The 26,388-nt window shown below is 44.2% G+C and overlaps 1 protein-coding gene across 2 annotated transcripts in view; it reads right to left on the bottom strand.

The window, feature by feature from the left end:
* Positions 1–26,151, bottom strand: part of LOC134966499 (stabilizer of axonemal microtubules 1-like) — a 48,907-nt gene extending 22,756 nt beyond the window's left edge. Inside the window, exons 1-4 of one of the 2 annotated variants that reach the window (XM_063943281.1) lie at positions 26,042–26,151; positions 24,637–24,746; positions 7,576–7,715; positions 3,339–3,561 (exon numbers count right to left, since the gene is read on the bottom strand). In XM_063943281.1, coding sequence (XP_063799351.1) covers positions 3,339–3,561; positions 7,576–7,715; positions 24,637–24,746; positions 26,042–26,088 — 520 coding nt within the window. In that variant the 5' untranslated portion in view covers positions 26,089–26,151. The remainder of the gene's footprint in view (positions 1–3,338; positions 3,562–7,575; positions 7,716–24,636; positions 24,747–26,041) is intronic. The other variant, XM_063943282.1, reaches the window with a different exon arrangement.
* Between the last annotated feature and the right edge of the window lie 237 nt (positions 26,152–26,388).

The following is a 26,388-nucleotide window of genomic DNA, read 5'->3' as shown; positions in this document are numbered from 1 at the left end:
ACCAACCCACTCACATGCACACAGCACTCACACTACCACTAACACTGTGACATCTGCCTCTGCTTGGATACAGATGTGTCCTCATAAATCTTTCCTCAATGCTAACGTCGGGCATACCTTTTTTTATGAAAATGCATCTTATTTGCATTGATATGTGGCTAGGATGCACAAGCAGCTTCTGCTGATTAAAATGATATGCAGCATGCCTATATACTGCGTGAGACTGTGGCTGTATCTGCATATGAAATGCTACACACAGAATATAGGCATGCTGCATACCATTTTAATCAGCAGAAGCTGTTGATGCCCCTAGGCATATCAAATGCCCTAGGCAATTGCCTAGTTTGCCTATGCCTATGGCTGGCTCTGTCTGTGCCATTTCCCTAGAGATCGTCATATGCGCAGTAGACTCTGGCACAGTTCGCTAGCAAGGGGGGCAGGGAGTATACGGGGGCTGCACATGGGCTCTCACTCTCTTGATCCACCCCCAATTATTTTACAATGCAAAAAGGCTGCCCACTGTAATTATTAGTGACATTACTTTCTACAGCCACTTTAACAGCATTTCTGATAATTTATCTAATTTTGAAGGAAATCACTATTAACAGTTTAAACACTGACCCCCATATATGTACAAAAAACATAGATATGTATTCTGGTCAAGCCCATTGTACCTGTGTCACATTTTCATGTAGGGGTGTGTGTGTGTGTGTGTGTATATATATATATATATATATATGCGACAGCCCTCACTGACTGACTGACTGACTCATCACTAATTCTCATACTTCCTGAAATGTTAGGAAGCTGAAATTGAAGGTATTCTTCAGGTGGGAAATAGGAAAACTACGGATTTAGAATTTTAATATACCTCCCCAATAGGGATGAAAAGTGGGTCAACGGGGTTGACATAATGACATAATCACCGAAGCGTGGCTTGCGTTGTGTGAACGAAAACGCCCAAACGGACAATCGGATCAAAATTTGGATTGCACCTCCAGTGTGTAGAATTTAAGAAACTACAAAAATGGTCCTGTCACTTTTTACCGTATCTGCTACGGTTGTACCTCGGGTAACGCCAAGAACTATGGATTAACATTTATTTACAGATCATCCAGAAAGTATTCACAGCGCTTCACTTTTTCCACATTTTGTTATGGTACAGCCTTATTCCAAATGGAATAAATTGATTTTTTCCCTCATATTTCTACACACAACACCTCATAATGACAACGTGAAAAAAGTTTTTTCTAGATTTTTTGCAAATCTATTAAAAATGAAAAACGAAGAAATCACATGTACATAAGTATTCACAGCCTTTGCCATGAAGCTCAAATTTGAGCTCAGGTGCATCCTGTTTCCACTGATCATCTTTGAGATGCTCCTACAGTTTAATTGGAGTCCACCTGTGGTAAATTCAGTTGATTGGACATAATTTGGGATGGCACACACCTGTCTATATAAGGTCCCACACTTGACAGTGCATGTCTGAACACAAACCAAACATGAAGTCAAAGGAATTGTCTGTAGACAACAGGATTGTCTTGAGGCATAAATCCTGGATGAAAACCTGCTCCTTGACCTCAGACTGGAGCCACGGTTCATCATTCAGCAGGACAACGACCCTAAGCACACAGCCCAGATATCAGAGGAGTGGCTTCGGGACAACTCTGTGAAAGTCCTTGAGTGGCCCAGCCAGAGCCCAGACTTGAATCCGATTGAACATGTCTGGAGAGATATGAAAATGGCCGTGCACCGACGCTTCCCACCTAACCTGATGGAGCATATATATATATATATATATATATATATATATATATATATACAAATAAACCCGCACTCTCATCTTCTTAATAGCAACAGCGGGGTGCACCCAGTGGAGGATACATTAAATTAATGAGTCCACAAATATAATAGCGATCCCTGAACAGGGAGATGCACTCTCCTGAAAAAAAATCAGTCCAATCCAAATAATATCGTCTTTAATATCCAATGTACTAGCTCAGTTAGTCAACGTTTCGATTCCAATGTAGAATCTTTGTCAAGACGAGCATATTAGTGACATCCAAATGTATATCTACATCATTAAAGTTAGTTCAAAGCCCTCAGAGACAACAAATACACTATTGATGTAGTGGCTGTAATTTCACACAAATGGGGCCAATTTGACACCTATCGGTGTATCCATTCCAACAATACTTTATACCCCACAGGTCGGCTTGTACACATCAGAGCATCAGGACAGCCCTGTCCTGATGCTCTGATGTGTACAAGCCGACCTGTGGGGTATAAAGTATTGTTGGAATGGATACACCGATAGGTGTCAAATTGGCCCCATTTGTGTGAAATTACAGCCACTACATCAATAGTGTATTTGTTGTCTCTGAGGGCTTTGAACTAACTTTAATGATATACATATACATTTGGATGTCACTAATATGCTCGTCTTGACAAAGATTCTACATTGGAATCGAAACGTTGACTAACTGAGCTAGTACATTGGATTTTAAAGACGATATTATTTGGATTGGACTGATTTTTTTTGAGGAGAGTGCATCTCCCTGTTCAGGGATCGCTATTATATATATATATATATATATATATATATATATATCTATCTATCCACTATGTGGACCGGCACTCCACTAAATAATGAACTTGCTGCTCCGGTGCCCCCAATATCAGGTAGCTTGTAGACAATCAAGAAAAAACTGCGGCACTCGGAGACTTAAAGCAAAAAACGGTGTATTAAATATGACACATGAACTCCAACGTTTCGGGGCCGGCACGCCCCTTCGTCAAGGCTATACAGCATTGCTGTATAGCCTTGACGAAGGGGCGTGCCGGCCCCGAAACGTTGGAGTTCATGTGTCATATTTAATACACCGTTTTTTGCTTTAAGTCTCCGAGTGTCGCAGTTTTTCCTTGATTTTATATATATATATATATATATATATATATATATATATATACATACACATGCACACTTTTCCTATTTGTGCATACATTACACTGCAATGCCTCCTATTCATGTCTTCAACATTTTTCTATTTACGGAAGTGGCAGACTCCCTGGTGACCAGTACTTTTTCTGCTTCTCGCAAATTCAACACATTTCATGATTCTTTTACAAATATAGAAAACAAATCTGTTTTGCGATAAAGAATTCTTGATATAATATCAGTGTACAGTATATACAGTTATTATACAAAAAAAACCCCTTAAAGATGAAAACTAAAATACATTTATAATCATAAATGCCCCCTTGCACCCCTGCATATTTTTTGGATATTTCTATTTATTTCTTTTTGAGGGGAGTGAGGGATAAAATTTTGGTACCTGCAAGAGCCGGCAATTCTCCATATTGTGGTTGGCGCTCTGTGTACCACTGTCTGTAAAGCTCCCTGTTGGTTGTACTGTGGTGAGTCCCTGATGGAGGCAAAGGGCGCAGGTTGTCCGGAGGCCTTGTAGGCTTAATTCTTTCTGCATCTTTAGGAGGATAGTCCAGCCCATAAACAGTCTGGTTAAGCAGCGGCTTCTCTGGGCCCAGGTAATAACTCTCCTGTATATAGAGTACGAAGGAGACTTCTGATCAGACTTAATATTGCAATGGATAGTTTATGGACATATAATGGAAGCCTCAAATGAATAGAGCATCTTACATTATTTGAGTCATATATAGGGGGGAATTAAATTTGCTGCGGTAATTAACCACAGGTTAATTGATCCCTCGGACTATCCAATTAGCCCTGAAGCCGACAGTCATCTGAGATTTTTTTCACCTGCCTGAAAAATAGATAATTTTTCAAGCATAAGAAAACGTGGGATGATTGACTTTGGAGAGAAAAAAAAAATCATGAAAAAAAAAAAAAAAAGTGAAAAACTCCCACTTTTCATACCAGAAAAATTATCAGGGCTAATTTGATTCCCCCCAGTGTGTATCTGTGTCAGATACAGCACAGTTATATTCATAGACTTATTGAGAAATAGACACTAATAAATGACAATTGTGACTAAATAAATAGGCTGTTCACAATCTGTAAAGCCTTGTATGTGAAATTAAGCAAGAGGATACGTATTACAAATATTTTATATCTTAGGAGCAAAGATTATAATAGGAGTGGGACTGCAACAACAACTATAAACTATATTAGACCATATGCATAAAAAGTAATTACACACTTATCACAAGACACAAATTAAGATAAATCACCTGTAAATAAATACGTAAAAATATAAGTGACAGCATATGATAAATATTCTTAAAATAATGCATAAAATTAGTGGTAAACCACTATCAAAGCGACACTTGCACCTCTTAGGATTACTAAGGGCCTGATTTGGTACTGTACGTAAACCCCAGCATGGGAGGTATGTATTAGAGTACAATTATTCAGCGACTTTTAGGTGCAGAAAATTGCTGCAATTTTATCACGATTTTGGCAGATAAATAATGAGATGTGGAGGAGAAGAAGACTCTTTTGTGGGCGCACTCTTTACTTTACATAAATATAGAAAATAGTCAAAGTAGATAAAAATACAAATTTTAATAATTCAACAAAATATTTACTACACAATTAAGACAATTAGTGGTTCATCAAGAAGATAAATATGGTCAAATAATTAACAAAATATTTGAAATAGCACCATGTGCTGATATGAAATGAAGAAACTGGATTTTGGCTGACGGAAGAAAATTCTAGACGTTATATATTCAGTGGTATATTGTGCTAATAAGCCAATTACTGTTAAGCATTCCCCTGTAATATAGTCTGGATACTGGTAGTACTTAAGAGTAGTATGACACTGTCTGGTCTCCTGCCAGAGAAGATAAGAGCGGAGGGGGCGGAGGGGGGACAGGCAAAGAGTGGAAGTTGGAGAGCAGTGTGAATCTGCTGTCAGTGTTAGACACTATATGGGCTCAATCAATGATCTCTACTACACTGAGTATTCCTCAATGGTCACCCACTTGGGTTAGTACTCAAGTGGGTGACCATTGAGGAATACTCAGTGTAGTAGAGCTCATTGATTGAGCCCATATAGTGTCTAACACTGACAGCAGATCCACACTGCTCTCCAACTTCCACTCTTTGCCTGTCCCCCCTCCGCCCCCTCCGCTCTTATCTTCTCTGGCAGGAGACCAGACAGTGTCATACTACTCTTAAGTACTACCAGTATCCAGACTATATTACAGGGGAATGCTTAACAGTAATTGGCTTATTAGCACAATATACCACTGAATATATAACGTCTAGAATTTTCTTCCGTCAGCCAAAATCCATTTTTTTCATTTCATATCAGCACATGGTGCTATTTCAAATATTTTGTTAATTATTTGACCATATTTATCTTCTTGATGAACCACTAATTGTCTTAATTGTGTAGTAAATATTTTGTTGAATTATTAAAATTTGTATTTTTATCTACTTTGACTATTTTCTATATTTATGTAAAGTAAAGAGTGCGCCCACAAAAGAGTCTTCTTCTCCTCCACATTGTCTACGTTCCCCTACTGACTCAGGGTACACCACCAAATAATATCAGAATTAGAAAACAGCGTTTTCTTGCAATTACCTGATTTTGGTCTAGAAAATTAACTTTCTATACTCAATATCTCCTGTGCGGTATTCCCTCCCCTCATTTTAAATAATGAGATGTAATAGCCTTCGATTTGCTAAAAAGACCCGAAAATTTAAGACAAGCACTAGTGTTGGAGAAATTGAGGGAAGAGCATTACCAGCCAGGACTGGTGTTTCTATAGCAAGGTGGACACACAGGGTGGCGTGCCGGTCAGTATCTAGCTTTATTCCCTTGGTAGGTCACTATCATGAAAAAAAGGACATGGACTGAAGAGGACCATCCCCGTGGATCTAAGCAGTGGCATCACCATAGGTCCGGGACCCAGGGACTCATGGCAGTAAAACCACGCACCCTGATGTGTGATGTTTTGGGGGGGTGTCATGCCCCGTTCTTGTCATAATGAGGACTGGCCCAGCGCTACAGGAGCTGCTGGGCAGACCCCAACCTCTCTAAGCAGATGATATAATGCACGCATACGCAAGGCCTACCATCGCACTACAGCGATCTGCTATTTTGGTGTCACCGCCTTATATGGTGTCACTCAGGGGCAGATTTATTAAGCTCGGTGAAGTGATAAAGTGGAAGGTGATAAAGAACCAGCCAGTCAGCTCCTGACTGTCATTTTTCAAACCCAGCCTGTGACATGGTAGTTAGGATCTGATTGGCTGGTCCTTTATCACCTTCCACTTTATCACTTCACCAAGCTTAATAAATCTGCCCCTCAGTGCGGTCCACATCACCCATTCCCTCCTGGTGATGCCACTGGATCTAAGTGTTTAAAACGTGGACAACTAGGGATGTGTGAAGAGGTCTTTATTAAATACGTTTAAATTCTGAGTATGTACTATCATAATATATATAAAAATTCCATACATTTTTACATGTGCAACTGCCAGTGTGCCCCAGCAGCCATTAAAACTGGGCATGACAGGTCTTACCGCGCACACACTACTACATGTGCATGGGAAGAGCCAGCCCCTAGCTCATACTTGCCTACTCTAATGGAGCGTCCGGGAGGTTCCCAAATCTCAGGTAGTTCTCCCAGACACCCAAAAGAGTAGTCAAAGAATGCCTGTGGCCGCCTGGTACCGCCCACTTCCCAGTCAACATGGCATTGTGTAGCAGGGGACAGGGCCAAGATAACGTGATTGTGCCACCATGCCCCCACACCACCCACATCTGCTCCTGTGCCACCCTCCCCCTTGCTACACTGTGTATGCTCCAGTCCAGAAGTCAGCAAGTAAGCCCTAGTTCTATCAGCAGAGGGATAACTTTTCCTAGGAAGGAGCAACAGCTTTCTCCCGAGATTCAGAAAATACAGTCCGGTACCAACCAGCTTATTGGCATTTTGGTTGGGAGTCTAATGCTATGTTCCCCCAGCTATAGTCAGCGCCATAACAGGGCATTACAGTGCCCTGTACTGGCCATGCCCCTTGAATGTATGACTACATGCCAAGGGGGTGGGGTTACTATTTACTGGGAAGAACAGCACTGCCCAGGCCATTCTCAGGATGCTCCGGGGGGCTGTACAGCTTGTAGTGTGCATGAAGGTTCCAGGCGTCACTACAGCAGCAATACTGGCTCAGTGTGCAGCTTCAGGCATCCTGCTAGCCAGATGAGGGAACCATGAGTCCCTGCATTGTGTGCGTTCTTTAACATACAGTGCCAGGTGAGATAGCAGCATTTACAGTTATCTTGCTGGCCAGAGGCAAATCTGTGAGTTATAAAGTCACAGGGTTTTGTATCTGACAACTTGTGTTTTGAGCATCTGAAATGTCAGGACAGCGACTTGTGGACAGACAAGATTTGTTTCTAGTGGCTTTGCATCCATTCGCATCCTCTTACATCCTGAGACTTGCACCTCACTGGAAATTTACTGGAATCAGGACAGTTTTTCCAAATCAGAGAGTTTTACATTCCCTCTTTCTGTTGTACACAGTTATGCATATACCTACCGTATGTGTAATATTTGTAATTCAGGCTGATAAACACTTACAGGAGGAATACATGGCTTAGGCCTTCCTTCAAGTGACCTTGGTATGAATTCAGTCCTCTGTGTGGTAGCCATGTTCATGGGAGGCAGGTGACGTAGTAACGGAGTGTGGGGGGGCCTTTTACTGCTCCTAGGAGCCGCATCTACAGTAGGTGGAGAATACAAGACTGCAGGTGAACACAACAGCAAAAGCTAACATTGTAAAAGTTGCATCATGCTGATTGTTTTTAAAGAAAATATAAAATATTGTATAATCCATAATCTGTTAAGGATTAAGGATCTAATTCATCTTGGATTGCTATTAAGACAGAAATTGCGATTTTCTCAATCCGGCTTCTGCTAAAAATCGCATGTGAAGAGCCGCCCAGAAAGGCAAAAGACACCCACCGATGCATTTGCAAAATTGCAATGCATATGCAGAAATCGCGTACCATCAACAATTCCGGTTGACCCAGGGCTACTCAGAATAATAAGAATGCGGTCACACCGGCGCCATGTTTTTAGTCGCAATTCATTGCAAATGACGTCAGATTCCCCTCCCTGAAAACGGCCATGATCCGCCCCCGTTGTTTTCCAACCACTTCCCACAAACGCCATGTTAACACCCACGAACAGTCACTTCCTGTCAATCAAACTGAAATCGCAATTTAGCCCACGTGCAATGCGTTTGCAGTAGAGATGAGCGGGTTCGGTTTCTTTGAATCCGAACCCGCACGAACTTCACTTTTTTTTTCACGGGTCCGAGCGACTCGGATCTTCCCGCCTTGCTCGGTTAACCCGAGCGCGCCCGAATGTCATCATGACGCTGTCGGATTCTCGCGAGACTCGGATTCTATATAAGGAGCCGCGCGTCGCCGCCATTTTCACACGTGCATTGAGATTGATAGGGAGAGGACGTGGCTGGCGTCCTCTCCATTAGAATAGATTAGAAGAGAGAGAGAGAGAGAGAGATTGTGCAGACAGAGTTTACCACAGTGACCAGTGCAGTTGTTGTTAAGTTAACTTTTATTTAATATATCCGTTCTCTGCTATATCCGTTCTCTGCCTGAAAAAAACGATACACAGCAGTCACACAGTGTGACTCAGTCTGTGTGCACTCAGCTCAGCCCAGTGTGCTGCACATCAATGTATAAAAGCTTATAATAATTGTGGGGGAGACTGGGGAGCACTGCAGGTTGTTATAGCAGGAGCCAGGAGTACATAATATTATATTAATTTAAAATTAAACAGTGCACACTTTTGCTGCAGGAGTGCCACTGCCAGTGTGACTAGTGGTGACCAGTGCCTGACCACCAGTATAGTAGTATATTGTTGTATACTATCTCTTTATCAACCAGTCTATATTAGCAGCAGACACAGTACAGTGCGGTAGTTCACGGCTGTGGCTACCTCTGTGTCGGCAGTCGGCACTCGGCAGGCAGTCCGTCCATCCATAATTGTATAATTATATACCACCTAACCGTGGTATTTTTTTTTCTTTCTTTATACCGTCGTCATAGTCATACTAGTTGTTACGAGTATACTACTATCTCTTTATCAACCAGTGTACAGTGCGGTAGTTCACGGCTGTGGCTACCTCTGTGTCGGCAGTCGGCAGGCAGTCCGTCCATCCATAATTGTATTATTATAATATATACCACCTAACCGTGGTTTTTTTTTCATTCTTTATACCGTCATAGTGTCATACTAGTTGTTACGAGTATACTACTATCTCTTTATCAACCAGTGTACAGTGCGGTAGTTCACGGCTGTGGCTACCTCTGTGTCGGCAGTCGGCAGGCAGTCCGTCCATCCATAATTGTATTATAATATATACCACCTAACCGTGTTTTTTTTTTCATTCTTTATACCGTCATAGTGTCATACTAGTTGTTACGAGTATACTACTATCTCTTTATCAACCAGTGTACAGTGCGGTAGTTCACGGCTGTGGCTACCTCTGTGTCGGCAGTCGGCAGGCAGTCCGTCCATCCATAATTGTATTATAATATATACCACCTAACCGTGGTTTTTTTTTCATTCTTTATACCGTCATAGTCAGTCATACTAGTTGTTACGAGTATACTACTATCTCTTTATCAACCAGTGTACAGTGCGGTAGTTCACGGCTGTGGCTACCTCTGTGTCGGCACTCGGCAGGCAGTCCGTCCATCCATAATTGTATTATAATATATACCACCTAACCGTGGTTTTTTTTTCATTCTTTATACCGTCATAGTGTCATACTAGTTGTTACGAGTATACTACTATCTCTTTATCAACCAGTGTACAGTGCGGTAGTTCACGGCTGTGGCTACCTCTGTGTCGGCAGTCGGCAGGCAGTCCGTCCATCCATAATTGTATTATAATATATACCACCTAACCGTGGTTTTTTTTTCATTCTTTATACCGTCATAGTGTCATACTAGTTGTTACGAGTATACTACTATCTCTTTATCAACCAGTGTACAGTGCGGTAGTTCACGGCTGTGGCTACCTCTGTGTCGGCAGTCGGCAGGCAGTCCGTCCATCCATAATTGTATTATAATATATACCACCTAACCGTGGTTTTTTTTTCATTCTTTATACCGTCATAGTCAGTCATACTAGTTGTTACGAGTATACTACTATCTCTTTATCAACCAGTGTACAGTGCGGTAGTTCACGGCTGTGGCTACCTCTGTGTCGGAACTCGGCAGGCAGTCCGTCCATCCATAATTGTATTACAATATATACCACCTAACCGTGGTTTTTTTTTCATTCTTTATACCGTCATAGTCAGTCATACTAGTTGTTACGAGTATACTACTATCTCTTTATCAACCAGTGTACAGTGCGGTAGTTCACGGCTGTGGCTACCTCTGTGTCGGAACTCGGCAGGCAGTCCGTCCATCCATAATTGTATTACAATATATACCACCTAACCGTGGTTTTTTTTTCATTCTTTATACCGTCATAGTCAGTCATACTAGTTGTTACGAGTATACTACTATCTCTTTATCAACCAGTGTACAGTGCGGTAGTTCACGGCTGTGGCTACCTCTGTGTCGGAACTCGGCAGGCAGTCCGTCCATCCATAATTGTATTATTATAATATATACCACCTAACCGTGGTTTTTTTTTCATTCTTTATACCGTCATAGTGTCATACTAGTTGTTACGAGTATACTACTATCTCTTTATCAACCAGTGTACAGTGCGGTAGTTCACGGCTGTGGCTACCTCTGTGTCGGCAGTCGGCAGGCAGTCCGTCCATCCATAATTGTATTATAATATATACCACCTAACCGTGGTTTTTTTTTCATTCTTTATACCGTCATAGTCAGTCATACTAGTTGTTACGAGTATACTACTATCTCTTTATCAACCAGTGTACAGTGCGGTAGTTCACGGCTGTGGCTACCTCTGTGTCGGAACTCGGCAGGCAGTCCGTCCATCCATAATTGTATTACAATATATAACACCTAACCGTGGTTTTTTTTTCATTCTTTATACCGTCATAGTCAGTCATACTAGTTGTTACGAGTATACTACTATCTCTTTATCAACCAGTGTACAGTGCGGTAGTTCACGGCTGTGGCTACCTCTGTGTCGGAACTCGGCAGGCAGTCCGTCCATCCATAATTGTATTATTATAATATATACCACCTAACCGTGGTTTTTTTTTCATTCTTTATACCGTCATAGTGTCATACTAGTTGTTACGAGTATACTACTATCTCTTTATCAACCAGTGTACAGTGCGGTAGTTCACGGCTGTGGCTACCTCTGTGTCGGCAGTCGGCAGGCAGTCCGTCCATCCATAATTGTATTATAATATATACCACCTAACCGTGGTTTTTTTTTCATTCTTTATACCGTCATAGTCAGTCATACTAGTTGTTACGAGTATACTACTATCTCTTTATCAACCAGTGTACAGTGCGGTAGTTCACGGCTGTGGCTACCTCTGTGTCGGAACTCGGCAGGCAGTCCGTCCATCCATAATTGTATTACAATATATACCACCTAACCGTGGTTTTTTTTTCATTCTTTATACCGTCATAGTCAGTCATACTAGTTGTTACGAGTATACTACTATCTCTTTATCAACCAGTGTACAGTGCGGTAGTTCACGGCTGTGGCTACCTCTGTGTCGGCACTCGGCAGGCAGTCCGTCCATCCATAATTGTATTACAATATATACCACCTAACCGTGGTTTTTTTATACCACCTAACCGTGGCAGTCCGTCCATAATTGTATACTAGTATCCAATCCATCCATCTCCATTGTTTACCTGAGGTGCCTTTTAGTTCTGCCTATAAAATATGGAGAACAAAAAAGTTGAGGTTCCAAAATTAGGGAAAGATCAAGATCCACTTCCACCTCGTGCTGAAGCTGCTGCCACTAGTCATGGCCGAGACGATGAAATGCCAGCAACGTCGTCTGCCAAGGCCGATGCCCAATGTCATAGTACAGAGCATGTCAAATCCAAAACACCAAATATCAGAAAAAAAAGGACTCCAAAACCTAAAATAAAATTGTCGGAGGAGAAGCGTAAACTTGCCAATATGCCATTTACCACACGGAGTGGCAAGGAACGGCTGAGGCCCTGGCCTATGTTCATGGCTAGTGGTTCAGCTTCACATGAGGATGGAAGCACTCAGCCTCTCGCTAGAAAACTGAAAAGACTCAAGCTGGCAAAAGCACCGCAAAGAACTGTGCGTTCTTTGAAATCCCAAATCCACAAGGAGAGTCCAATTGTGTCGGTTGCGATGCCTGACCTTCCCAACACTGGACGTGAAGAGCATGCGCCTTCCACTATTTGCATGCCCCCTGCAAGTGCTGGAAGGAGCACCCGCAGTCCAGTTCCTGATAGTCAGATTGAAGATGTCAGTGTTGAAGTACACCAGGATGAGGAGGATATGGGTGTTGCTGGCGCTGGGGAGGAAATTGACCAGAAGGATTCTGATGGTGAGGTGGTTTGTTTAAGTCAGGCACCCGGGGAGACACCTGTTGTCCGTGGGAGGAATATGGCCGTTGACATGCCAGGTGAAAATACCAAAAAAATCAGCTCTTCGGTGTGGAGGTATTTCACCAGAAATGCGGACAACAGGTGTCAAGCCGTGTGTTCCCTTTGTCAAGCTGTAATAAGTAGGGGTAAGGACGTTAACCACCTCGGAACATCCTCCCTTATACGTCACCTGCAGCGCATTCATAATAAGTCAGTGACAAGTTCAAAAACTTTGGGTGACAGCGGAAGCAGTCCACTGACCAGTAAATCCCTTCCTCTTGTAACCAAGCTCACGCAAACCACCCCACCAACTCCCTCAGTGTCAATTTCCTCCTTCCCCAGGAATGCCAATAGTCCTGCAGGCCATGTCACTGGCAAGTCTGACGAGTCCTCTCCTGCCTGGGATTCCTCCGATGCATCCTTGCGTGTAACGCCTACTGCTGCTGGCGCTGCTGTTGTTGCCGCTGGGAGTCGATGGTCATCCCAGAGGGGAAGTCGTAAGCCCACTTGTACTACTTCCAGTAAGCAATTGACTGTTCAACAGTCCTTTGCGAGGAAGATGAAATATCACAGCAGTCATCCTACTGCAAAGCGGATAACTGAGGCCTTGGCATCCTGGGTGGTGAGAAACGTGGTTCCGGTATCCATCATTACTGCAGAGCCAACTAGAGACTTGTTGGAGGTACTGTGTCCCCGGTACCAAATACCATCTAGGTTCCATTTCTCTAGGCAGGCGATACCGAAAATGTACACAGACCTCAGAAAAAGAGTCACCAGTGTCCTAAAAAATGCAGCTGTACCCAATGTCCACTTAACCACGGACATGTGGACAAGTGGAGCAGGGCAGGGTCAGGACTATATGACTGTGACAGCCCACTGGGTAGATGTATTGACTCCCGCCGCAAGAACAGCAGCGGCGGCACCAGTAGCAGCATCTCGCAAACGCCAACTCTTTCCTAGGCAGGCTACGCTTTGTATCACCGCTTTCCAGAATACGCACACAGCTGAAAACCTCTTACGGCAACTGAGGAAGATCATCGCGGAATGGCTTACCCCAATTGGACTCTCCTGTGGATTTGTGGCATCGGACAACGCCAGCAATATTGTGTGTGCATTAAATATGGGCAAATTCCAGCACGTCCCATGTTTTGCACATACCTTGAATTTGGTGGTGCAGAATTTTTTAAAAAACGACAGGGGCGTGCAAGAGATGCTGTCGGTGGCCAGAAAAATTGCGGGACACTTTCGGCGTACAGGCACCACGTACAGAAGACTGGAGCACCACCAAAAACTACTGAACCTGCCCTGCCATCATCTGAAGCAAGAAGTGGTAACGAGGTGGAATTCAACCCTCTATATGCTTCAGAGGTTGGAGGAGCAGCAAAAGGCCATTCAAGCCTATACAATTGAGCACGATATAGGAGATGGAATGCACCTGTCTCAAGTGCAGTGGAGAATGATTTCAACGTTGTGCAAGGTTCTGATGCCCTTTGAACTTGCCACACGTGAAGTCAGTTCAGACACTGCCAGCCTGAGTCAGGTCATTCCCCTCATCAGGCTTTTGCAGAAGAAGCTGGAGGCATTGAAGAAGGAGCTAACACGGAGCGATTCCGCTAGGCATGTGGGACTTGTGGATGCAGCCCTTAATTCGCTTAACAAGGATTCACGGGTGGTCAATCTGTTGAAATCAGAGCACTACATTTTGGCCACCGTGCTCGATCCTAGATTTAAAGCCTACCTTGGATCTCTCTTTCCGGCAGACACAGGTCTGCTGGGGTTGAAAGACCTGCTGGTGACAAAATTGTCAAGTCAAGCGGAACGCGACCTGTCAACATCTCCTCCTTCACATTCTCCCGCAACTGGGGGTGCGAGGAAAAGGCTCAGAATTCCGAGCCCACCCGCTGGCGGTGATGCAGGGCAGTCTGGAGCGACTGCTGATGCTGACATCTGGTCCGGACTGAAGGACCTGACAACGATTACGGACATGTCGTCTACTGTCACTGCATATGATTCTCTCAACATTGATAGAATGGTGGAGGATTATATGAGTGACCGCATCCAAGTAGGCACGTCACACAGTCCGTACTTATACTGGCAGGAAAAAGAGGCAATTTGGAGGCCCTTGCACAAACTGGCTTTATTCTACCTAAGTTGCCCTCCCACAAGTGTGTACTCCGAAAGAGTGTTTAGTGCCGCCGCTCACCTTGTCAGCAATCGGCGTACGAGGTTACATCCAGAAAATGTGGAGAAGATGATGTTCATTAAAATGAATTATAATCAATTCCTCCGCAGAGACATTGACCAGCAGCAATTGCCTCCACAAAGTACACAGGGAGCTGAGATGGTGGATTCCAGTGGGGACGAATTGATAATCTGTGAGGAGGGGGATGTACACGGTGATATATCGGAGGGTGAAGATGAGGTGGACATCTTGCCTCTGTAGAGCCAGTTTGTGCAAGGAGAGATTAATTGCTTCTTTTTTGGGGGGGGGTCCAAACCAACCCGTCATATCAGTCACAGTCGTGTGGCAGACCCTGTCACTGAAATGATGGGTTGGTTAAAGTGTGCATGTCCTGTTTTGTTTATACAACATAAGGGTGGGTGGGAGGGCCCAAGGATAATTCCATCTTGCACCTCTTTTTTCTTTTCTTTTTCTTTGCATCATGTGCTGATTGGGGAGGGTTTTTTGGAAGGGACATCCTGCGTGACACTGCAGTGCCACTCCTAGATGGGCCCGGTGTTTGTGTCGGCCACTAGGGTCGCTAATCTTACTCACACAGCTACCTCATTGCGCCTCTTTTTTTCTTTGCGTCATGTGCTGTTTGGGGAGGGTTTTTTGGAAGGGACATCCTGCGTGACACTGCAGTGCCACTCCTAGATGGGCCCGGTGTTTGTGTCGGCCACTAGGGTCGCTAATCTTACTCACACAGTCAGCTACCTCATTGCGCCTCTTTTTTTCTTTGCGTCATGTGCTGTTTGGGGAGGGTTTTTTGGAAGGGCCATCCTGCGTGACACTGCAGTGCCACTCCTAGATGGGCCCGGTGTTTGTGTCGGCCACTAGGGTCGCTAATCTTACTCACACAGCTACCTCATTGCGCCTCTTTTTTTCTTTGCGTCATGTGCTGTTTGGGGAGGGTTTTTTGGAAGGGCCATCCTGCGTGACACTGCAGTGCCACTCCTAGATGGGCCCGGTGTTTGTGTCGGCCACTAGGGTCGCTAATCTTACTCACACAGCTACCTCATTGCGCCTCTTTTTTTCTTTGCGTCATGTGCTGTTTGGGGAGGGTTTTTTGGAAGGGACATCCTGCGTGACACTGCAGTGCCACTCCTAGATGGGCCCGGTGTTTGTGTCGGCCACTAGGGTCGCTTATCTTACTCACACAGCGACCTCGGTGCAAATTTTAGGACTAAAAATAATATTGTGAGGTGTGAGGTATTCAGAATAGACTGAAAATGAGTGTAAATTATGGTTTTTGAGGTTAATAATACTTTGGGATCAAAATGACCCCCAAATTCTATGATTTAAGCTGTTTTTTAGTGTTTTTGGAAAAAAACACCCGAATCCAAAACACACCCGAATCCGACAAAAATAATTCGGTAAGGTTTTGCCAAAACGCGTTCGAACCCAAAACACGGCCGCGGAACCGAACCCAAAACCAAAACACAAAACCCGAAAAATTTCAGGCGCTCATCTCTAGTTTGCAGTGCATGCGCAGTCTGCCAATAATCACCTGATTTGCAATTTTGCAACTAAAGCTGAATAAGGCCCTATGTCAGCTTCCAAAATCTACTGACAACAATATTAAAAACAGAAAAAGATTTTTTTAATATGTCTCTGTCCACCCAAACCTGATTTCTTCCTTTTCTGGAGGTGAACTATTTCTAAAGGCATCTATCACGCATTTTCTGTCGGCACTTGTGGGAAAACGACCTCTTACACTAACAGATCACTGGGCAGGGCGGGGATTTCAGTCCAAAAAATATAATTTTGCAGCAATATTCTGCAGTCCTGACTTTTCCTCACTTATACGATTAGGCTACAACTTAGAATGTTTCTGCAGGCTGACTCGCACTGATGGGAAGGTGGTGTCAGGTTGCAGATTCTCTCACATCCTCAGGAGGGCAGTGATATTTTGGGAATAGCTGGAACAATCTCCTTTTTAAAAAAAAACAAACATATCTATATATATCTCTATATATATTTGTTAAAAAAGCTATAACAAAACAACTCTTTACACAATGGGTGTCAGCAAGGAAAGGCTCTAATAATCACTTTATCTTGGCTATGAGGCACCCTAAAGGGACTCCCCCTGTTAAGTGCGAATTGCTTTCATGTACAGACAAGGAAATGCTCCGACTGCCTTCGGCTTATGTTGTTCTCATGATCCAGTGATGACCTGCAAACTCACTAGTCTCTCTCTCTTCTGGGTAAGTAAAACGTGTTCCTCTAGGTTAACAAGGGTATGACTTTGCAGTGATTTGCGCTTCATTTCCTCAAATTAACTTAATCAGGGGTCGCTAAGTGCCCAGGCTCATACATGTTTGCAGTGGTAGACATTGCCCGGCACTCCAGCAGCTGTGGAACTACACATCCCAGCATTCCCTGCCACAGTTTTGCTGTTAGGGCATTTTAAAACTGCGGCCGGGTATGTTGTAGAGATGAGCGCCTGAAATTTTTCGGGTTTTGTGTTTTGGTTTTGGGTTCGGTTCCGCGGCCGTGTTTTGGGTTCGAACGCGTTTTGGCAAAACCTCACCGAATTTTTTTTGTCGGATTCGGGTGTGTTTTGGATTCGGGTGTTTTTTTCAAAAAACACTAAAAAACAGCATAAATCATAGAATGTGGGGGTCATTTTGATCCCAAAGTATTATTAACCTCAAAAACCATAATTTACACTCATTTTCAGTCTATTCTGAATACCTCACACCTCACAATATTATTTTTAGTCCTAAAATTTGCACCGAGGTCGCTGTGTGAGTAAGATAAGCGACCCTAGTGGCCGACACAAACACCGGGCCCATCTAGGAGTGGCACTGCAGTGTCACGCAGGATGTCCCTTCCAAAAAACCCTCCCCAAACAGCACATGACGCAAAGAAAAAAAGAGGCGCAATGAGGTAGCTGTGTGAGTAAGATTAGCGACCCTAGTGGCCGACACAAACACCGGGCCCATCTAGGAGTGGCACTGCAGTGTCACGCAGGATGTCCCTTCCAAAAAACCCTCCCCAAACAGCACATGACGCAAAGAAAAAAAGAGGCGCAATGAGGTAGCTGACTGTGTGAGTAAGATTAGCGACCCTAGTGGCCGACACAAACACCGGGCCCATCTAGGAGTGGCACTGCAGTGTCACGCAGGATGTCCCTTCCAAAAAACCCTCCCCAATCAGCACATGATGCAAAGAAAAAGAAAAGAAAAAAGAGGTGCAAGATGGAATTGTCCTTGGGCCCTCCCACCCACCCTTATGTTGTATAAACAAAACAGGACATGCACACTTTAACCAACCCATCATTTCAGTGACAGGGTCTGCCACACGACTGTGACTGATATGACGGGTTGGTTTGGACCCCCCCCAAAAAAGAAGCAATTAATCTCTCCTTGCACAAACTGGCTCTACAGAGGCAAGATGTCCACCTCATCTTCACCCTCCGATATATCACCGTGTACATCCCCCTCCTCACAGATTATCAATTCGTCCCCACTGGAATCCACCATCTCAGCTCCCTGTGTACTTTGTGGAGGCAATTGCTGCTGGTCAATGTCTCCGCGGAGGAATTGATTATAATTCATTTTAATGAACATCATCTTCTCCACATTTTCTGGATGTAACCTCGTACGCCGATTGCTGACAAGGTGAGCGGCGGCACTAAACACTCTTTCGGAGTACACACTTGTGGGAGGGCAACTTAGGTAGAATAAAGCCAGTTTGTGCAAGGGCCTCCAAATTGCCTCTTTTTCCTGCCAGTATAAGTACGGACTGTGTGACGTGCCTACTTGGATGCGGTCACTCATATAATCCTCCACCATTCTATCAATGTTGAGAGAATCATATGCAGTGACAGTAGACGACATGTCCGTAATCGTTGTCAGGTCCTTCAGTCCGGACCAGATGTCAGCATCAGCAGTCGCTCCAGACTGCCCTGCATCACCGCCAGCGGGTGGGCTCGGAATTCTGAGCCTTTTCCTCGCACCCCCAGTTGCGGGAGAATGTGAAGGAGGAGATGTTGACAGGTCGCGTTCCGCTTGACTTGACAATTTTGTCACCAGCAGGTCTTTCAACCCCAGCAGACCTGTGTCTGCCGGAAAGAGAGATCCAAGGTAGGCTTTAAATCTAGGATCGAGCACGGTGGCCAAAATGTAGTGCTCTGATTTCAACAGATTGACCACCCGTGAATCCTTGTTAAGCGAATTAAGGGCTGCATCCACAAGTCCCACATGCCTAGCGGAATCGCTCCCTTTTAGCTCCTTCTTCAATGCCTCCAGCTTCTTCTGCAAAAGCCTGATGAGGGGAATGACCTGACTCAGGCTGGCAGTGTCTGAACTGACTTCACGTGTGGCAAGTTCAAAGGGCATTAGAACCTTGCACAACGTTGAAATCATTCTCCACTGCACTTGAGACAGGTGCATTCCACCTACTATATCGTGCTCAATTGTATAGGCTTGAATGGCCTTTTGCTGCTCCTCCAACCTCTGAAGCATATAGAGGGTTGAATTCCACCTCGTTACCACTTCTTGCTTCAGATGATGGCAGGGCAGGTTCAGTAGTTTTTGGTGGTGCTCCAGTCTTCTGTACGTGGTGCCTGTACGCCGAAAGTGTCCCGCAATTTTTCTGGCCACCGACAGCATCTCTTGCACGCCCCTGTCGTTTTTTAAAAAATTCTGCACCACCAAATTCAAGGTATGTGCAAAACATGGGACGTGCTGGAATTTGCCCATATTTAATGCACACACAATATTGCTGGCGTTGTCCGATGCCACAAATCCACAGGAGAGTCCAATTGGGGTAAGCCATTCCGCGATGATCTTCCTCAGTTGCCGTAAGAGGTTTTCAGCTGTGTGCGTATTCTGGAAAGCGGTGATACAAAGCGTAGCCTGCCTAGGAAAGAGTTGGCGTTTGCGAGATGCTGCTACTGGTGCCGCCGCTGCTGTTCTTGCGGCGGGAGTCCATACATCTACCCAGTGGGCTGTCACAGTCATATAGTCCTGACCCTGCCCTGCTCCACTTGTCCACATGTCCGTGGTTAAGTGGACATTGGGTACAACTGCATTTTTTAGGACACTGGTGAGTCTTTTTCTGACGTCCGTGTACATTCTCGGTATCGCCTGCCTAGAGAAGTGGAACCTAGATGGTATTTGGTAACGGGGGCACACTGCCTCAATAAATTGTCTAGTTCCCTGTGAACTAACGGCGGATACCGGACGCACGTCTAACACCAACATAGTTGTCAAGGACTCAGTTATCCGCTTTGCAGTAGGATGACTGCTGTGATATTTCATCTTCCTCGCAAAGGACTGTTGAACAGTCAATTGCTTACTGGAAGTAGTACAAGTGGGCTTACGACTTCCCCTCTGGGATGACCATCGACTCCCAGCGGCAACAACAGCAGCGCCAGCAGCAGTAGGCGTTACACGCAAGGATGCATCGGAGGAATCCCAGGCAGGAGAGGACTCGTCAGAATTGCCAGTGACATGGCCTGCAGGACTATTGGCATTCCTGGGGAAGGAGGAAATTGACACTGAAGGAGTTGGTGGGGTGGTTTGCGTGAGCTTGGTTACAAGAGGAAGGGATTTACTGGTCAGTGGACTGCTTCCGCTGTCACCCAAAGTTTTTGAACTTGTCACTGACTTATTATGAATGCTCTGCAGGTGACGTATAAGGGAGGATGTTCCGAGGTGGTTAACGTCCTTACCCCTACTTATTACAGCTTGACAAAGGGAACACACGGCTTGACACCTGTTGTCCGCATTTCTGGTGAAATACCTCCACACCGAAGAGCTGATTTTTTTGGTATTTTCACCTGGCATGTCAACGGCCATATTCCTCCCACGGACAACAGGTGTCTCCCCGGGTGCCTGACTTAAACAAACCACCTCACCATCAGAATCCTCCTGGTCAATTTCCTCCCCAGCGCCAGCAACACCCATATCCTCCTCATCCTGGTGTACTTCAACACTGACATCTTCAATCTGACTATCAGGAACTGGACTGCGGGTGCTCCTTCCAGCACTTGCAGGGGGCGTGCAAATGGTGGAAGGCGCATGCTCTTCACGTCCAGTGTTGGGAAGGTCAGGCATCGCAACCGACACAATTGGACTCTCCTTGTGGATTTGGGATTTCGAAGAATGCACAGTTCTTTGCTGTGCTGCTTTTGCCAGCTTGAGTCTTTTCATTTTTCTAGCGAGAGGCTGAGTGCTTCCATCCTCATGTGAAGCTGAACCACTAGCCATGAACATAGGCCAGGGCCTCAGCCGTTCCTTGCCACTCCGTGTGGTAAATGGCATATTGGCAAGTTTACGCTTCTCCTCCGACAATTTTATTTTAGGTTTTGGAGTCCTTTTTTTACTGATATTTGGTGTTTTGGATTTGACATGCTCTGTACTATGACATTGGGCATCGGCCTTGGCAGACGACGTTGCTGGCATTTCATCGTCTCGGCCATGACTAGTGGCAGCAGCTTCAGCACGAGGTGGAAGTGGATCTTGATCTTTCCCTAATTTTGGAACCTCAACATTTTTGTTCTCCATATTTTAATAGGCACAACTAAAAGGCACCTCAGGTAAACAATGGAGATGGATGGATTGGATACTAGTATACAATTATGGACGGGCTGCCGAGTGCCGACACAGAGGTAGCCACAGCCGTGAACTACCGCACTGTACTGTGTCTGCTGCTAATATATAGACTGGTTGATAAAGAGATAGTATACTCGTAACTAGTATGTATGTATAAAGAAAGAAAAAAAAACCACGGTTAGGTGGTATATACAATTATGGACGGGCTGCCGAGTGCCGACACAGAGGTAGCCACAGCCGTGAACTACCGCACTGTACTGTGTCTGCTGCTAATATATAGACTGGTTGATAAAGAGATAGTATACTCGTAACTAGTATGTATGTATAAAGAAAGAAAAAAAAACCACGGTTAGGTGGTATATACAATTATGGACGGGCTGCCGAGTGCCGACACAGAGGTAGCCACAGCCGTGAACTACCGCACTGTACTGTGTCTGCTGCTAATATAGACTGGTTGATAAAGAGATAGTATACTCGTAACTAGTATGTATGTATAAAGAAAGAAAAAAAAACCACGGTTAGGTGGTATATACAATTATGGACGGGCTGCCGAGTGCCGACACAGAGGTAGCCACAGCCGTGAACTACCGCACTGTACTGTGTCTGCTGCTAATATATAGACTGGTTGATAAAGAGATAGTATACTCGTAACTAGTATGTATGTATAAAGAAAGAAAAAAAAAACACGGTTAGGTGGTATATACAATTATGGACGGGCTGCCGAGTGCCGACACAGAGGTAGCCACAGCCGTGAACTACCGCACTGTACTGTGTCTGCTGCTAATATATAGACTGGTTGATAAAGAGATAGTATACTCGTAACTAGTATGTATGTATAAAGAAAGAAAAAAAAACCACGGTTAGGTGGTATATACAATTATGGACGGGCTGCCGAGTGCCGACACAGAGGTAGCCACAGCCGTGAACTACCGCACTGTACTGTGTCTGCTGCTAATATATAGACTGGTTGATAAAGAGATAGTATACTCGTAACTAGTATGTATGTATAAAGAAAGAAAAAAAAACCACGGTTAGGTGGTATATACAATTATGGACGGGCTGCCGAGTGCCGACACAGAGGTAGCCACAGCCGTGAACTACCGCACTGTACTGTGTCTGCTGCTAATATATAGACTGGTTGATAAAGAGATAGTATACTCGTAACTAGTATGTATGTATAAAGAAAGAAAAAAAAACCACGGTTAGGTGGTATATACAATTATGGACGGGCTGCCGAGTGCCGACACAGAGGTAGCCACAGCCGTGAACTACCGCACTGTACTGTGTCTGCTGCTAATATAGACTGGTTGATAAAGAGATAGTATACTCGTAACTAGTATGTATGTATAAAGAAAGAAAAAAAAAACACGGTTAGGTGGTATATACAATTATGGACGGGCTGCCGAGTGCCGACACAGAGGTAGCCACAGCCGTGAACTACCGCACTGTACTGTGTCTGCTGCTAATATAGACTGGTTGATAAAGAGATAGTATACTACTAATATTATATATACTGGTGGTCAGGTCACTGGTCACTAGTCACACTGGCAGTGGCACTCCTGCAGCAAAAGTGTGCACTGTTTAATTTTAATATAATATTATGTACTCCTGGCTCCTGCTATAACCTATAACTGGCACTGCAGTAGTGCTCCCCAGTCTCCCCCACAATTATAAGCTGTGTGAGCTGAGCAGTCAGACAGATATATAATATATATAGATGATGCAGCACACTGGCCTGAGCCTGAGCAGTGCACACAGATATGGTATGTGACTGACTGAGTCACTGTGTGTATCGCTTTTTTCAGGCAGAGAACGGATATATTAAATAAACTGCACTGTGTGTCTGGTGGTCACTCACTATATAATATATTATGTACTCCTGGCTCCTGCTATAACCTATAACTGGCACTGCAGTAGTGCTCCCCAGTCTCCCCCACAATTATAAGCTGTGTGAGCTGAGCAGTCAGACAGATATATATAATATTATATATAGATAATAGATGATGCAGCACACTGGCCTGAGCCTGAGCAGTGCACACAGATATGGTATGTGACTGAGTCACTGTGTGCTGTGTATCGCTTTTTTCAGGCAGAGAACGGATTATAAATAAAACTGGTGGTCACTATCAGCAAAACTCTGCACTGTACTGAGTACTCCTAATGCTCCCCAAAATTAGTAAATCAAGTGTCTCTCTAATCTATTCTAAACGGAGAGGACGCCAGCCACGTCCTCTCCCTATCAATCTCAATGCACGTGTGAAAATGGCGGCGACGCGCGGCTCCTTATATAGAATCCGAGTCTCGCGATAGAATCCGAGCCTCGCGAGAATCCGACAGCGTCATGATGACGTTCGGGCGCGCTCGGGTTAACCGAGCAAGGCGGGAAGATCCGAGTCGCTCGGACCCGTGAAAAAAAACATGAAGTTCTGGCGGGTTCGGATTCAGAGAAACCGAACCCGCTCATCTCTAGTATGTTGGGATGTGTAGTTCCACAACCGCTGGAGTGCCACACGCTACCTGCTCTGGCCTGCCTGCATGGATGTATCAAAGTAGCTCCTGTACATACAAATCAGCTATCACAGGTAAAAACACAGGGAGTGATCAGTGAACTTGATCACTTCCCTCCTATATAAATACAACAGCGCCTTTTTCTACTTGCTACCACATATGACAATACATTTGACAATGCAAAGTACAGTAGTTTCTGTTCTACTGTTCTAATGGCATAAAATGTGACGCTCAAAGGGGGTCATTCCGACCCGTTCGCACGCAGCGGTTTGTCGCTGCAGTGCGAACGGGTCTGGAATGCGCATGCGTGGCAGGCGCACTGCACACGCGCTTCGTTGCCCGGCGACAGAGGTCGCCGGGTTACGTCGCGTCCTACGAAGAAAGCGGTCGCAGAGCCGACCGCAAGAAGATTAACAGAAAGAAGGCGTTCCTGGGCGTATCCGGACCGTTGGCTGCCGTTTTCGCGGAGTGGTAAGGAAAACGCAGGCGTGTCCAGGAGAACGGAGGGTGGATGTCTGACATCAAAGTATGTCCAGGGCTGGTCTTGTTTTGTGTGAATTTTTTTTAGCTTAGCAGGGCTGCACAAGCGATCGCAGCCCTGCTAAGCTAAAATACACTCCCCCAAAAAGCTGGCTGCGATCAACTCGGAATGACCACCCAAGTGCTTTCCAGTCCAACCTGTGCACAACCAACATCATTAATGAGACAGAAGAGATAGATAAGCGAGGCTGCATAAATCCGGAATTCCCGGTTACATGAAAACTGCTAGAAGTCAGTAATACAGGTCATCACTCACTTCTTGGGGCGTTGAACGTGGCCTTATAGTGGGAGACAAAACAGTTGCCATCAGTCACTCTGCGCCGAACATGATGCTGTCTTGTGCATCCCTTGTGGTGTTTGTGTTTCCTGTAACAAATATACACACACTACTAAATGACTGTGCCCCCAACATGCTCATGCCCCAACCCAGGGCTGCCAAGATAAATCCTGGGCCCCGGTACACTCTACTGTCTCACACTGGTTATCTGGAACTAATCAGATTTATCAAGCCTTGGAGAGTGATAATTAGCACTGTGATAAAGTACCAACCAATCAGCTCCTAACTGTCATTTTTCAAACACAGCCTTTGACATAGAAGTTAGGAGATGATTAGGTTGGTACTTTATCACCGTGCTATTTATTACTCTCCAAGGCTTGATAAATAGGGGCACAGGTATCAGAAAGAACAGAAAACTGAAGATGAGTATTACACAGTCCTTGTAGAGTCATGTCCTATACAGGTGTATAATAGGGATATATGGATAATACAAACATGTCTGTGTTTTTTCTGTGTACAGCGGCAGTCAGTATCTCCTGTCCCAATATACTTATTTGACATGTATAATAACTTCTGATTGAGATACAGTATAACTTCCCATAGATGAACTTACCTTGCATTACATTTTATTACCTACATATTCACACACAGTATTGTAACCATTGTGAATTTATGCAGTTTGGCATGAGTCCATTGATACTTTAAATTGTTACCACTCTGTATATAAATAATAATAATAATAATAATTATTATTATTATTATTATTATTATTATAATAATACAGGTTGAGTATCCCTTATCCAAAATGCTTGGGACCAGAAGTATTTTGGATATCGGATTTTTCCGTATTTTGGAATAATTGCATACCATAATGAGATATCATGGCGATGGGACCTAAGTCTAAGCACAGGATGCATTTATGTTACACATACACATTATACACACAGCCTGAAGGTCATTTTAGCCAATATTTTTAATAACTTTGTGCATTAAACAAAGTTTGTGTACATTGAGCCATCAGAAAACAAAGGTTTCACTATCTCACTCCCACTCAAAAAAGTCCGTATTTCGGAATATTCCGTATTTCGGAATATTTGGATATGGGATACTTAACTGTAATAATAATAATAATAATAATAATAATAATAATAATAATAATAATAATGTTATAAATGACAAGGAAACAACACTGTTTTAGATCTAATCCAAATATGCTCCATTTAAACAAGGTACTTTTTCCAACTTGTATGAAAAGCAGAACATTTGTCACATCAAATCTGTACTGTCTTACTCACTACTATCCTGCAAAGTCATTGTGTGCAAACAAAGGATATTCAGCTACAAAATACAACTACATTTAAAATGTACACATCTGGTCGCTCACCCACAGTCGCAGAGCTCACAGATACAAGAAACTGATGGGGGATCCATGTTCTAAAGTGCACTTATTGTCAACGCAGGATCCCTGTTTTTGTTTCCATGGTCCCCCTAGACTTCCCCTCCCCTTTCTATTTAGAATATGAAAAGCCTGTATTACCAAAGGAGATTGAGTCAGCTCATTGTGTGTCTGGGAGCCCGTGGTTTGTGTACCTGACAACCTCATAGCAAACAGTGACACAGTGTGTACAGTGGTGCACAGCCTGACACAGGTCACAGGCACAAAGAAAGGGAAGGGACAGGGATGACCAGCAGCGACTCAATCTTATTATATTACTTTGTTGGAAATAAATA

Source organism: Pseudophryne corroboree, chromosome 10 (assembly GCF_028390025.1).
Source record: "Pseudophryne corroboree isolate aPseCor3 chromosome 10, aPseCor3.hap2, whole genome shotgun sequence".
NCBI lineage: Eukaryota > Metazoa > Chordata > Amphibia > Anura > Myobatrachidae > Pseudophryne > Pseudophryne corroboree.
The sequence above is the reverse complement of the archived record's forward strand: the minus strand, read 5'-3'. Positions and strand labels throughout refer to the sequence as shown.